The 13,675-nt window shown below is 50.1% G+C and overlaps 1 protein-coding gene across 2 annotated transcripts; it reads left to right on the top strand.

Moving 5' to 3' along the window:
- The first annotated feature begins 292 nt into the window (after positions 1–292).
- AOC1 (amine oxidase copper containing 1) lies at positions 293–8,169 on the top strand. Of its 2 annotated transcripts, XM_077849693.1 has the most exons (6): positions 394–431; positions 3,448–3,607; positions 4,272–5,860; positions 6,540–6,825; positions 7,175–7,307; positions 7,820–8,169. In XM_077849693.1, the coding sequence occupies exons 3-6, from the start codon at positions 4,276–4,278 to the stop codon at positions 8,087–8,089; spliced, it is 2,274 nt and encodes a 757-aa protein (XP_077705819.1). In that variant the 5' UTR covers positions 394–431; positions 3,448–3,607; positions 4,272–4,275; the 3' UTR covers positions 8,090–8,169. The 2 variants fall into 2 exon arrangements, with proteins under 2 accessions (XP_077705818.1, XP_077705819.1); XM_077849692.1 differs by lacking the exon at positions 3,448–3,607 and having other exon boundaries at positions 293–431.
- The last annotated feature ends 5,506 nt before the right edge of the window (positions 8,170–13,675 follow it).

Below are 13,675 nucleotides of genomic sequence, written 5' to 3'. Positions count from 1 at the left end.
TCTCTGACCTCTGAAACTCACCACCTCCTTTAACAGATCATGGCACTTCGCAGCTCGAGAAAGGGAAGATGACACATGACTCATGTGGAAGATGCCATGGTGGCAGGAGAAGTGAGAGGGTAACAGACCTAGGACAGTGTGCTGGAAGTGGATCCTGGTCACTAAAGGCAGTGAAGGACTGGGGAGTTTCCAGACGTGGGTCCTCGAAGGGGTAACAGAAGCCCCCCAGGCGTCAGCAGCCTAGAGCCCCATGCACTTCCCCATGCCACTGCCCATGCCCACCGTGGAACCCCTGAGCTGTAGGTCTCCTCCTTGGTCAGCCCATGCCTCACCCTGTCCCTCCCTCCAGGGCGGGGTCAAAAGAACCATAAAGCTCAAGGGGTCAGAGACGAAGGCTGGCAGCAGAGACAAGCCCAGAGCAGAACACACAGGTGCGTTCCGGTGGGGCATAGAGGGGGCAGCGGGCAGGGGAGCTGCGGGAAGGGAAGAAAGGGAAGAAGGAAACGGAGAGAGAGACAAGAGAGACACAGACACAGAGGGTGGGTGAGCCAGAATGCAAGGGGCAAGAACCCAGAGGATATGACTCCAGGGGCACAACGTGCTGGGTTGCAGGCATAGAGTGCCCAGAGGCAAGATAGGAAGGGCACAGGGAGGGCACGGATGCCATTCTCGGGGTGCCAGAGATAAGGAGTGGGGAGGAGGGATATGTTTCACATGTGGTCTCACTGACCACCCACTTCTCCCTCCTCGTGTGGCTTTATTACCATCATCGTCTACCTCACCCACTGCCCACTTGGACTTCGGAATAGAAGATTATACTAGGAAAGGTAAAAGTTAAAGAATAGCCAAGTTCAGGTTAAAAGGACCACAGATCTCCTGCACTTCTCCTGCCTTAGCAAAGGAAAAAGAAATGTGGAATTAGGAGATTATAAAATAGGCATCCTTGGCCATGAAAAGACCTGGAGGAACTTAAGTGCATTATTAAGGGAGAGAAGCCCGACCTGGAAAAGCTGCATACTGTATGACTCCAACTGTATGACATTCTGGAAAAGGCAAGACTGTAGAGACAGCAAGAAGAGCAGTCATTGCCCAGAGTTAGAGGGATGGGAGGGATGAACAGGTGGAGAACACAGGATATTTAAGAAAGAAAAACTGCTCTGTATGATCCTACAATGATGGATGGGTGTCATTGCCCATTTCTCAAACCCCATAGAATGTACACCACTAAGAGTGAACCCTAGTGGAGACTATGGACTTTGGATGACAACGATGTGTCAGCATGGGTTCATAGGTGGTAACAAATGTCCCACTTGGGAGAAGGATTTGTTCCCTGAGGAGCGGTGTGTGAGTGGGGGTGGGAGGTACTTGGGAAGTCTCTGCATCTTCACAATTTTCTTTTGATCCTAGAACTGCTCTAAAAAGTAAAATCTTGGGGTGTTTTGTTTTGTTTTTCCAAAAAGGAGCCTTGATAAAATTTAATAGCCAGTACAAGCTCATATCAACCCCATGTCTCTGGGATTCATCCCAGCATTCACTACCTGCAGGCTGGAGTGGGGGACATTCACAAGGTCATGTGAATCCCCGGGCCTTCACACCAGGGCCGGGGGAGGAGATGAGACAACCAGAGGGGACTGTACTAGCAGCATTGGGGGTGGGAAAATGAGGTGAAGACCCTGACCACAGCCCCCTAAAATGGACGGGAGAGGGTGTCTCCCCAAATGATAACCTGGGATGGCTCCTCCCTTTTTGAACGGTCAAGCAGCCACAACGTGAAGACACCACCAGAGGCGCCAAAAAAGCCTGGGGCAGGACTGGCCCCCTCATCCTCACCTTCAAAGCCACAGGTCTACAGCTTAATCACAGGCAAATTACTTCACATTGCTTACATTTTTAAATGTGTTGGTATCACAGACTGTATCTTCTTTTTGGAGCGTGTTTAATTTACTTTATTTTTATTTTGTTTAAATTCAATTAATTAACATATAATGTATTATTGGGTCCAGAGTTAGATGTTAGTGATTCATCAGCCTTATATAACACCCAGTGCTCATCCCATCATGTGCCCTCCTAAATGTCCATCACCCGGTTAGGTTACCCCTTCACCTCACCTCCTGCCCCTCCAGCGACCCCCAGTTTGTTTCCTTTTTTAAAAAAGATTTTTTTTTAAGATTTTATTTGTTTATTCACAAGAGACACAGAGAGAGAGAAAGAGGCAAAGACACAGGCAGAGGGAGAAGCAGGCTCCATGCAGGGAGCCCGATGTGGGACTCCATCCCGGATCTCCAGGATCAGGCCCTGGGCTGAAGACGGCGCTAAACCGCTGAGCCACCTGGGCTGCCCTCTCAGTTTGTTTCCTATGATTAAGAGTCTCTTACAGTTTGTCTCCCTCTCTGATTTTGTCTTGTTTTATTTTTCCCTTTCTTTCCCTATGATCTTATTTTGTTTCTTAAATTCCACATAGGAGTGAGATCATATAATTGTTTTTCTTGTATTGAAATTCTTGAAATTTCTTTCTTGAAATTGTATTTCTTGTCTTTCTCTGATTGACTTATTTCACTTAGTGTAATATCCTCTAGCTCCATCCACGTCATTACAAATGGCAAGATTTCATTTTTTTGATGGCTGAGTAGTAGTTATATATATGTATATACATACATATATACACCACATCTCCTTTATCCATTCATCTGTCCATGGACATCCGGGCTCTTTCCATAGTTTGGCTATTGTGGACATTGCTGCTCTAAACATTGGGGTGCAGGTGCCCCTTTAGATCACTACATATGTATCTTTGGAATAAATTCCTAGTAGTGCAACTGCTGAGTCATAGGGTAGATCTATTTTCAACTTTTTGAGGACCCTCCATACTGTTTTCCAGAGTGGCTGCACCAGCTTGCATTCCCACCAACAGTGTACCCCTTTCTCTGTATCCTCCCCAACATCTGTCATTTCCTGATTTGTTAATTTTAGCTATTCTGAAGGTGTGAGATCGTATCTCATTGTGGTGTTGATTTGTGTTTCCCCGATGCCAAGTAATGTGGAGTATTTTGTCATGCATCTATTGGCCATTGGTATGTCTTCTTTGGAGAAATGTCTGTTCATGTCTTCTGCCCATTTCTTGATTGGATTCTTTGTTCTTTGGGTGTTGAGTTTCATAAATTCTTTATAGATTCTGGATGCTAGCCCATTATCTGATCTGTCATTTACAAATATCTTCCCCCATTCTGTCAGTTGTCTTTGGTTTTGTCAACTCAACTATTTCCTTTGCAAAAGCTTTTTATCTTGGTGAAGTCCCAATAGTTCATTATTGACTTTGTTTCCCTTGCCTTTGGAGACATGTCTAGTAAGAAGTTGCTGCAGCCAAGGTCACAAAGATTGCTGCCTGTGTTCTCCTCTAGGATTATGATGGATTTCTGTCTCACATTTAGGTCTTTCATCCATTTTCAGTCTTTTTTTGTGTATGGTGTGAGGAAATGGTCCAGTTTCATTCTTCTGCATGTGGCTGTCCAATTTTCCCAACATCATTTGTTGAAGAGACTCAGACTGTATCTTCAGAGTTGGCTTTAAAAAGAAGAGTAACTAGCATTTCCTGAGTGCTTCCTAAAAGGTGGGCATTGTTCTAAAAATGCTATCCTTATTGTCCAATTAATTTCTTGCACAGTTCTAGGAGGCAGTGTAATTGTTATTTCCAGTGCAGTTGAGAAAGTGGAGGCCCAGAGAGCCTGAGCAACTTGCCAAGGTCACACAGCTTATCCTAGTGCTAGGATGTCTGTCCTAGGACCCAAGCCCAAGCAGCCTGACTCTGGAGCCAACTCTTTGAACTTCTTTGCTAAATTTCAAAATGTATCTATGTAAAAAGTATTGTATTGCATCAAAAGTGTAGCTTTGCTGTCAATACCCAATAATGCATAAGCACTCTGAGGCATTTGGCTGAGTAATCTAAAGGTGGAGAAGTAAGAGCCCAAGGTTCTGCCCTGCTCAGAAACTACATAGAAAGGGAAAAATTAGTTTATACAGGTAAGGAAGTCCACGGGACAATTGGAGATCTGCAGACGAGCAAGGATAGGGCAGAATTTAAAGTTGACAGGAAGCACAGACCTGACCAGCTAAGTTAGGGCCCCAGGTGCTGTGGAGGCCTGCCTGCAGGTGGGGCAGCCACAGGAGGGGGGCTGAGGCTGTAGGAAAACCATCGGGCTGGGCGACAACACCATCCAAGACTCCCGCCTAATGGAAACCCACTTCTTAAGTTCATCTCTGCTACTGCATTCCAGAGCCATGCGGCCAGAGACGCTGGCCCTCGGCTGGGCCGTCGCCGCCACCCTGGTGCTACAGGCACTGACCACGGCCAAGTGCACCTCACAGAACCTGCATGGCAAGGCCAGGGTGTTCAAAGACCTGAGCGCCCAAGAGCTGAAGGCTGTGCGCCGCTTCCTCTGGTCCCAGGAGGAGCTGAGGCTGGAGCCCTCTAGAACACCGACGGTGGCCAAGAACTCCGTGTTCCTCATTGAGATGCTGCTACCCAAGAAGCAAAACATACTGAGATTTCTGAATAAAGGTGGAAGGCCTCCTGTTCGGGAGGCGCGTGCTGTCATCTTCTTCGGAGCCCAGGAGCATCCCAATGTCACCGAGTTTGCGGTGGGGCCCCTGCCATGGCCTTACTACATGCGAGAGCTGCCCCCCAGGCCTGGGCACCGCACCACGTGGACCTCCCGACCCATCACCTGGGCAGAGTCTGTCCTCCTGGGCCAGACCCTGCAGAAGACCACCAAACCCCTGCACCAATTTTTTCTTAATACCACAGGCTTTTCTTTCCAAGACTGTGACTCTCGATGCCTAACTTTCACAGACGTGGCACCTCGGGGCTTGGCCTCCGGTGAGCGCCGCTCCTGGTTCATCCTACAGCGCTCTGTAGAAGGCTACTTTTTGCACCCCACTGGCCTGGAGCTCCTCATAGATCACAGGAGCACAGACCCCCAAGACTGGAAAGTGGAGCAGGTCTGGTACAATGGAAAGCTCTACCAGAGCCCGGAAGAGCTGGCTCGGAAGTATGAAGAGGGACAGGTGGATGTGGTGGTTCTGGAGGACCTTCCCCCCAAGGGCCAGGGCGGGGAGAGCACCCAGGAACCGCCCCTCTTCTCCTCCTACAAGCCACGTGGGGAGTTCCCCACCCCCACCACCGTGAACGGCCCCCGGCAGGTGCAACCCCAAGGCCCCCGCTACAAGCTGGAGGGCAACACAGTGCACTACGGCGGCTGGAGCTTCTCTTTCAGGCTGCGCTCCTCCTCGGGGCTACAGATCCTGAACGTGCACTTCAACTGTGAGCACATCGCCTATGAGGTGAGCGTGCAGGAGGCCGTGGCACTGTACGGAGGGCACACGCCTGCAGGCATGCAGACCAACTACATCGACGTGGGCTGGGGCTTGGGCAGCGTCACTCACGAGTTGGCCCCTGGCATCGACTGCCCGGACACGGCCACCTTCCTGGATGCCCTCCACTACTATGATGCCGATGACCCCGTGCGCTACCCGCGAGCCCTCTGCGTGTTTGAGATGCCCACAGGCGTGCCCCTTCGCCGACACTTCAATTCCAACTTCAGTGGGGGCTTCAACTTCTATGCCGGGCTGCCGGGCCAGGTGCTGGTGCTACGGACGACGTCAACCGTCTACAACTATGACTACATCTGGGACTTCATCTTCTACCACAACGGGGTGCTGGAAGCCAAGATGCACGCCACTGGCTACATCCACGCCACCTTCTACACCCCCGAGGGGCTGCACTATGGGACCCGCCTGCACACACACCTGCTTGGCAACATGCACACTCACTTAGTGCATTACCGCATTGACCTGGACGTGGCAGGTAGGATGCGGGCTTGCAACAACCTTTGCATTGCAGCAGGAGATGGTGCTGAAACATCCCTCGAGGCATAAAATCAGGAGCCTAACCCACTTCTCTGCAAAGTGCGGTGCTAGAAATCTGTGTGCCCCCGTAAAGCAGTGGAAGTGACTAGCATATATGTGTCCCTGGGTGGGAAAGTGGGTCCTGGCCTGGCCCCAGGGGGCTTGTTGACCCCTAGAGGGATGGATTGGGAAGAAGGCTGTGCACGTAGGGCTGGAGAGTGAGAACAACACCAGGGGCCTAAGAAATGTCGCTGCCAAAAAAAAAAAAAAAGAAAGAAAGAAAAAGAAATGTCACTGCCTAGTGCTATGCTGTCCACAATACTCACTGTCTCCTGGATTAACAAGGTCACCATAAAATATGGCAGGGGCATCATGACAGGCTTTGGCCTGACATCACATCACTGTCAGATCAGGCCTGACTCAGTTGTCTTCTGGCTCCTCTGCTGGGTTTTTTGGTTTTAATCCCTTACTTCTACCCTACAGCTACCTCAGTGCATACCCACAATATCCTCTTCGCTCCACCCCTCATGGTTTGCTCTTGGCTGTGCTTTGGGATGGAGAGAGATCCCAGCACAGAATGAGGATATTTCGGCTCAGGGGATTTGATTCTCATTGTCCATCTTCCTGCACACCCGCAGGCACCAAGAATAGTTTCCAGACCCTGCAGATGAAGCTAGAGAACATCACCAACCCCTGGAGCCCAAGACACCACCTGGTCCAATCAACCCTGAAGCAGATGAGTTATCACCGGGAGCGCCAGGCAGCCTTCCGCTTCGGACAGACTCTGCCCAAGTACCTGCTCTTTACTAGTCCCAAGGAGAACCGCTGGCATCATAAGCGCAGCTACCGGCTACAGATCCACTCCATGGCCGACCAGGTGCTGCCCCTGGGCTGGCAGCAGGAGCGGGCTGTCACCTGGGCCAGGTAAGGGAGCCTGGGAGGCAGGGGAGGGCTAGGATTCACATGTCCGTGCGTGTCCGTGTTTCTATGAGATTCTGAGTCTATGTGGTGGTGTATCTGGGCACATGAACGTGTGTGGATTTGTGTTTCCTGGACCTGGGGCTCTGTGTTTGGGAGGTGGGGGGGCAGGTAGAGAGCCATGCTGAGCACCTGAGCCTCAGCTGACAGTTGGTCAGTCTGGCTGACACCCAGGAGATGATTGCACGTTTGGGGGAAGACAGTAACTTTCCCTCATCCTTGACTCTGAAGATGTCTCCGGAAGGGCTGTGAGGCCCCCTGGCACCTGGAGCCACCTGGCTTCTCCTCCGGGCAGGTACCCCCTGGCAGTGACCAAGTACCGGGAATCAGAGGTGTGCAGCAGCAGCATCTATAACCAGAACGATCCCTGGGACCCACCTGTGGTCTTTGAGGAGTTTCTCCACAACAATGAGAACATTGAAAACGAGGTACTGGGGGTCACCTGGGTGCCTCAGTTTGGTTTAATGACCAGCTCTTGATTTTTGGTTCAGGTCATGATCTCAGGGTAGTGGGATCAAGCCCCGCATCAGGCTCTATGCTCAGCACAGAGTCTGCTTGAGTCTCTCTCCCTCTTCCTCTGCCCCTCCCCCAGCTCTCTCTCTCTCTCTCGCTCTCTCTCTCCCCCCTCAAATAAATAAATTTGAAAGAAAGAAAAAGAAAGAAAGAAAAAAGAAAGAAAGAAAGAAAGAAAGAAAGAAAGAAAGAAAGAAAGAAAAGAAAAGAAAAGAAAAGAAAAGAAAAGAAAAGAAAGAAACTGGCCCTTCCTCCAGCCCTAGCCCAAGACCAGATCTGTGCCTGATTCCAGCTTGGAAACCAGCAGCTCACTATGTGGAGGGCAAGCTCAGGGGTCTGCCAATTCCGTAGAGTGGGGCTTGAGGGGGCTGCCATCCCCTGTCCCCTCTGAGCCCCCTTAGCACTTGCCCACCCCTGTCTCCCACAGGACTTGGTGGCCTGGGTCACCGTGGGTTTTCTGCACATTCCCCACTCAGAGGACATCCCTAACACTTCCACACCGGGAAACTCCGTGGGCTTCCTGCTCCGGCCTTTCAACTTCTTCCCTGAGGACCCATCCCTGGCGTCCAAAGACACCGTGATTGTGTGGCCTCGGGACAGTGGCCCCAACTACGTCCAGCGCTGGATCCCTGAGGAGGATGGGGACTGCTTAATGCCTGACCCTTTTAGCTACAATGGAACCTACAGGCCTGTGTGAAGGACCCTCTGCCCCCAAATAACCCCACCTAGAAGCCCAACTGCCCCTCAGGGACAGACAATAAAGCCCTTCAGGGCTCAGCTCCATGTGCTGCTTCTTGGGGGGAGGCATGGGAGGCTGAGCCACACACCAGGCCCTGAGTGTAGGACAACCTCAGATGAGAGAGCCTTCACCACCCTTCCCTTTGCTCTGCTCAATCCCGGAAAAGACCTCCATCACTGAGTGATGCTCACTGAAATACTAGAGTCACCTATCAGATTGGTTTTAAAAAACAGATTGGCAGCCCCCCCTCGGGAGTCTGCAGGGGACTCTGGGATGTCACTGGGATGGGCCTGCAAAGTAGTGCGGTGGTCGGAGGATGCTACAGAAAATGGACCAAATGGCCAACAACTCTACCCTGCAATACACTGGTCCAACTCCTAGGGTTTTATCCCAGAGATCTCCCTGCAAACACAGGAAAAGCATATGCACGCAGTACCATTGATTCACTGCAGTACCATTTGTAATAGCAAAGTCTGGAAGCAACCCAAAAGTCTAACTACAAGAGAGATCTTGCGGGTCTGAAAAAACACTACATACAGCCACACAATGCAATTCCAGGCGATTGTAAAAGAAATCTCTGTACTGGTGGGGAAAGAGCTGCAGGATAGAAAGACAGGCAAGGGGATGAGTAATGCCTGTTGTCTTAGTCTGGTCAAAATCCCACCTAGTGCTGTAACAAAATCCCACTGAGTGCCTTACGAACAGTAGAAGTCTACAGCTCATGGTTGTAGAGGCTGAAAGTCCAAGATCAGGGTCCCAGCAAGGTTGGGAGAGGGCCCTCTTCTGGGCTGCAGACTTCTGACTTCAGTCCTCACATGGTGGAAGGTGGGGAGCCCTCTGGAGTCTATAACAACATTGATCCCACTCATGAGGGCTCCATCCTCCTGGCCTAAGAACCTGCCAAAGGTCCCCAAGTCCTAACACAATCACATTGAGTGTTAGAATTGCAATATGTGAGCTGTAGGAAGGGGGGGGGGCCTACATACTCAAGCAGTAGCACCTGAAGGCGATGGGGAGAAGTGGATGACACAGGGGATGAAACAGGAGTCCTCAATGTAAATCTTTCTGCATTGCTGTTGGGGGTTTTGTGGGGTTCTGTTGTTGCCCTTGAGAGCAGAGTCTGCAGGACCCAGAGGGCAGAATAGGGACAGTGGGGCAATGCGACGGGAGGGTCAGTGTCTGGGTTTGTCTGGACCTGCAAGCTCCAGGGATTGATAAAGCAGCCTGCTTCCTCCTGGGTCCCTACCCATCCCCAGGCTTTCTCCTCCAATCCCAAAGAGAAGAATACATGGGGAAAATAATCAGCCCACAGATGTGGTTCTCTCTTTTCTCTCCATCACATCTCTGAATGAAGACTTGGTGCCATTCCCACCTAGGGGTTGGCCTATCCCTCCCATTCCTGTTCTTTATCATCCATCCAAAGGGGGGAAGGGGCAGCCATCATTCCCTCCTCTACGTGCCATGCACCCCGCTGGTGGGAAGATCTGAGACTTGAGTTTGGGCTTTGGAGGGGTTCACAGAACAGTCTCCAGCTCTCTTATCTGCTGTAGTACCCCCTAAAGGGAAGCTGCATGGGCTCACCCACCAGGCTGGGGGCCCACCCCTAGCTAACTATCAGTTGAACTTGTTTTCCTCTGCCATTATTCTGGTTGCCTGTTCCTACCAGGAATCTGGTGGAAAGGTGTGGCTGTGGTCCAGGCAACATTACCCTGGGCTCCCTGGTGCCCAAGGGATGCTAATCAAGCAAACAAACTTGCATTGTGCTTAATATTCCAGGAACCCACTGGAGTAGCTCTTATTTGTATGGCAGTGAGAAGGCAAACCCTAAGCTTTCCATCTTAACACCGTTCAGATAAACATTACAGGATTTGGACAAAGCACTTTTGTAACAACAGATACAATATTTAAAATATCAACCTTTTTTATCTCAGCCATTTTTTGAATTTTTGAAATTATCTGAATTGTTTAAAAGCTTTGGAACTACTAAAACATAAAAGATTATGAATATCCACAACAGAAAAAGGGAAAGAGCACATTTTTAAGCATTAGGGGAGAAAATCTAATCTTCATAAAAAGGGTTAGTAGTTCAGCAGACAATAACTTTTTCTAAAGAGGAGCCAGGAAATGCACTTGCTTTGAAAATATTTACTTTCAATTAACCTTCAGCTTTACTGGAGAAGCTGTTGGCTGTGCTTGAAAAAATTCCTCGAGTTAAGAGGAGTGTCTTCAACACCAGCCAGTATGCTTATCGTGAGTATGCTACATCCTAACATCATTCTAACATCTGGCAAATTCCATTACTAACCCAGAGCTTAGCAACAACAACAAAAGGAATAGTACCTAAAATGATCGGTTTTCAACAACAAAAAACTCTAAGACATGCAAAGGAACAGGAAAGAGTGATGCCTCTATACACAGCGGAGGTGGGGAGCAGAAAAAAGAAACTATCCGTGAGGGGACCCAGATGTAGAACTTAGCAAAAAAGCAAAGCAGCCATCATAAGTACGTCTAAAGAGCAGAGGAAAACCACACTTGAAGAAGTAAAAGAAGCTGGGACAAGGTCTCAGCAAACAGAGAATATCACTATAGAGATAGAAATTATTTTTTTAAAGATTGTATTTATTTATTCATGAGAGACAGAAACAGAGAGAGAGAGAAAGAGAGAGAGAGAGGCAGAGACACAGGCAGAGGGAGAAGCAAGCTCCATGCAAGGAGCCCGATGCAGGAATCAATCCCGGTTCTCCAGGATCACGCCCTGAACCGAAGGTAGGTGTTCAACCACTGAGCCACCCAGCATCCCGAAATTATTTTTTAAAAGAACCAAGTGGAGGGGCACCTGGGTGGCACAGTCAGTTGGGCATCCGACTCTGTTCTGGTTCAGGTCGTGATCTCAGGGTTGTGGGATCGAGCCCCGAGTTGGGTTCTGAGCTCAGTGGTGAGTCTGCTTGGGATTCGCTCTCCCTCTCTGTCTGCGTCTCCCCCTCTTCTAAAATAAATTAAATAAATAAATAAATAAATAAATAAATAAATAAATAAATAAATAAATAAATAAGGATCCCTGGGTGGCACAGCGGTTTGGCGCCTGCCTTTGGCCCAGGGCGCGATCCTGGAGACCCGGGATCGAATCCCACGTCGGGCTCCCGGTGCATGGAGCCTGCTTCTCCCTCTGCCTATGTCTCTGCCTCTCTCTCTGTGTGTGTGTGTGACTATCATAAATATAAATAAATAAATAAACAAACAAACAAATAAATAAATAAATCTTTAAACATAATAAAAGAACCACATGGAAAATTTGGAGTTGTGGGGAACCTGGGTGGCTCATCACTTGAGCAGCTGCCTTCGGCTCAGGTCATGATCCCGAGGTCCTGGGATCGAGTCCCGCATCGGGCTCCTTGCAGGGAGCCTGCTTCTCCCTTTGCCTGTATCTCTGCCTCTCTGTCTCTTATGAATAAATAAATAAAATCTTAAAAAAAAAAAAAAAAGAAAGAAAATCTAGAGTCAAAAAGTGCATCACTGACATGGAAAACTGCCTGGAGAAGCTGGACAGTAGATTTGCTCTCACTTCTACACTGTAATTCCCAGCCATGGTCCAGAGGCATTCTACATCAAAGAGGGAAGGAGTGTCAGCAGGAGAGTGACATAGCCGTGCCAGTGACCTGGCAGGAGGTTCTGGGCTGGCAAGGCAGGTCATTGCCCAAAACGTGTGTGGCCAAGAAGTAACTGAGCAGATGTAGACTTGACCATGGGCCTGAGCTGATGCCTGGGCTCTCATTGCTAGAGTAGCTAATTAATTTAAAAGAAGGATAAGAATAAGGACTGGAAAAGTCCCAAGGGAATGGGCCTTTTTCAGTGTGTATGGATCTCTTGTAAAGCCCATAGCTGATAACATGAGGCACAGAGGATACCCCATGGACATCCCATGTGTCGTATGACCTAAAATTTCATGTACTGCCTCGACATCTCTGAGCATCACACAATCCCAAAGGTCCAAGCCTGTGTTCCCTGCTCTCTGAAGATGTGGCCCTGACCCAGCAGGAGAAGGTCCCCATACAGCTCGCTGCTGGTTCTCAACCTAATGGGTTTCACTTATCTGCCACCTGCCATCCAGAGCCCAAGGACAGCAAGAACAGGCCACATCAGTGGGGTGAGTTTTCCTCCCTCCTGCTCCCATCCTAGCCTGGCCCCCAGGAGCCTGAGCAGAAGAGCAGGTGGGAAGGGGAAGCTGACACGACTCATCCCTGACCCCAGGGCCAGGACCCTTGGGCCTAGGGTCAGGCTGAACTAGAAGGAGAGAAAAACTTTGAGTTGGATGTCGAATGGGAATTTTAAATTAACTTCAAGGGGCTGTTTAATACCCAAACATAATCAAAAAGTGATGGTGGAATGTGGTCCCAGTGTCCTTAAGGCCGGGATAGAAGAACCAGCCTGACATAGGAAGCAGAAACCCTGCGGTACGCATATAAAGATTCACTAATTCAGGGAACTGATGGTTCTAGGGATGGAGGAGATAAGAAGGCAGGAGCCAGCATTCCAGGGAAGGCAAGAGCAGGGAAAATATTCCAGCCCAGGAGCTGGGGACAGTGAGAAGAGCAGGTGCTCCTAGACCCAGTGACCAGGCTCAGCGGTGGAAGCTGGATGCCCTGCAGGCCTGTGTGTCCCAGGTGGAGAGAGAGGACAACACAGACTTACTTTCCTTACCTTCTCCCTTCTCCCTCCCCACTCAGTCTCCTACCACTGGGTGGGAGTAGCTAGGATCCACAGCCTCAGGGCCTGTCCCCAGAGTGATGGGACAGAGGAGAGGGGCCAAGGAAGGGTCTTAGGAACAGGGCAACAAATGGAAGACAACAATGAAGAGGGGGACCCTCCATCTCCACTCTGCAACCCATCCAGCTCTGATTGTTCAGTAAATTGGCTCATAGCCTTGTTGGCCCCCAGGAAATGGGACAGGTGGTATTCAAATAATGCCAGGGTCATCTGGACCCAAAGCCACATCCAGTCAGTGGTCCTTGTGCTCCGTCTCCTGGAGGAGGAGCCCTGACCACACCCTTCGGGGTCAGCCGATTGTCCTACTCACTCAGATCATGCTCACAATCATGTAATTCGCCTCATGTGGTCAGGCTGGCCCAACATCCTCTGGCAGCTCACAGACCCCAGCCTATAGGGTCAGCGACAGGGAAACCCTCAAAGCTACCCAGACATCTCTATGTGTGTTTGGCTGGGGGTAGGAAGGTGGCAGCCATGCCCGGAAGGCAGACCCTTGTTGTAGACACGTCATCCATCCGTCCACCCATACTTGCAGGAGGCTCAGACCCTGGAAAAAGGGGGTGGGGTTGGCCCTATGTAGTTTTCCCCCAAGACAGAGCCCAAGTCCCAGCTCTTCCTGGGAAGAACTGCTGGCGGGGGCCCCCATGCCAGGCTTGGCAAAGCTGTCAAAGCAGGAGAGCCATGACAGAAGGAGAAGCACAGGGCTGGGTTCTGAGTGGGAAGAGACACCCCCACCCCGCCCCCAACCTTCTTTGCAAGAGACTATGAAGATCCCACCAA

The sequence above is a fragment of the Canis aureus genome, chromosome 15 (genome assembly GCF_053574225.1).
Source record: "Canis aureus isolate CA01 chromosome 15, VMU_Caureus_v.1.0, whole genome shotgun sequence".
In the NCBI taxonomy this organism is placed as follows: Eukaryota; Metazoa; Chordata; class Mammalia; order Carnivora; family Canidae; genus Canis; species Canis aureus.
The sequence above is the reverse complement of the archived record's forward strand: the minus strand, read 5'-3'. Positions and strand labels throughout refer to the sequence as shown.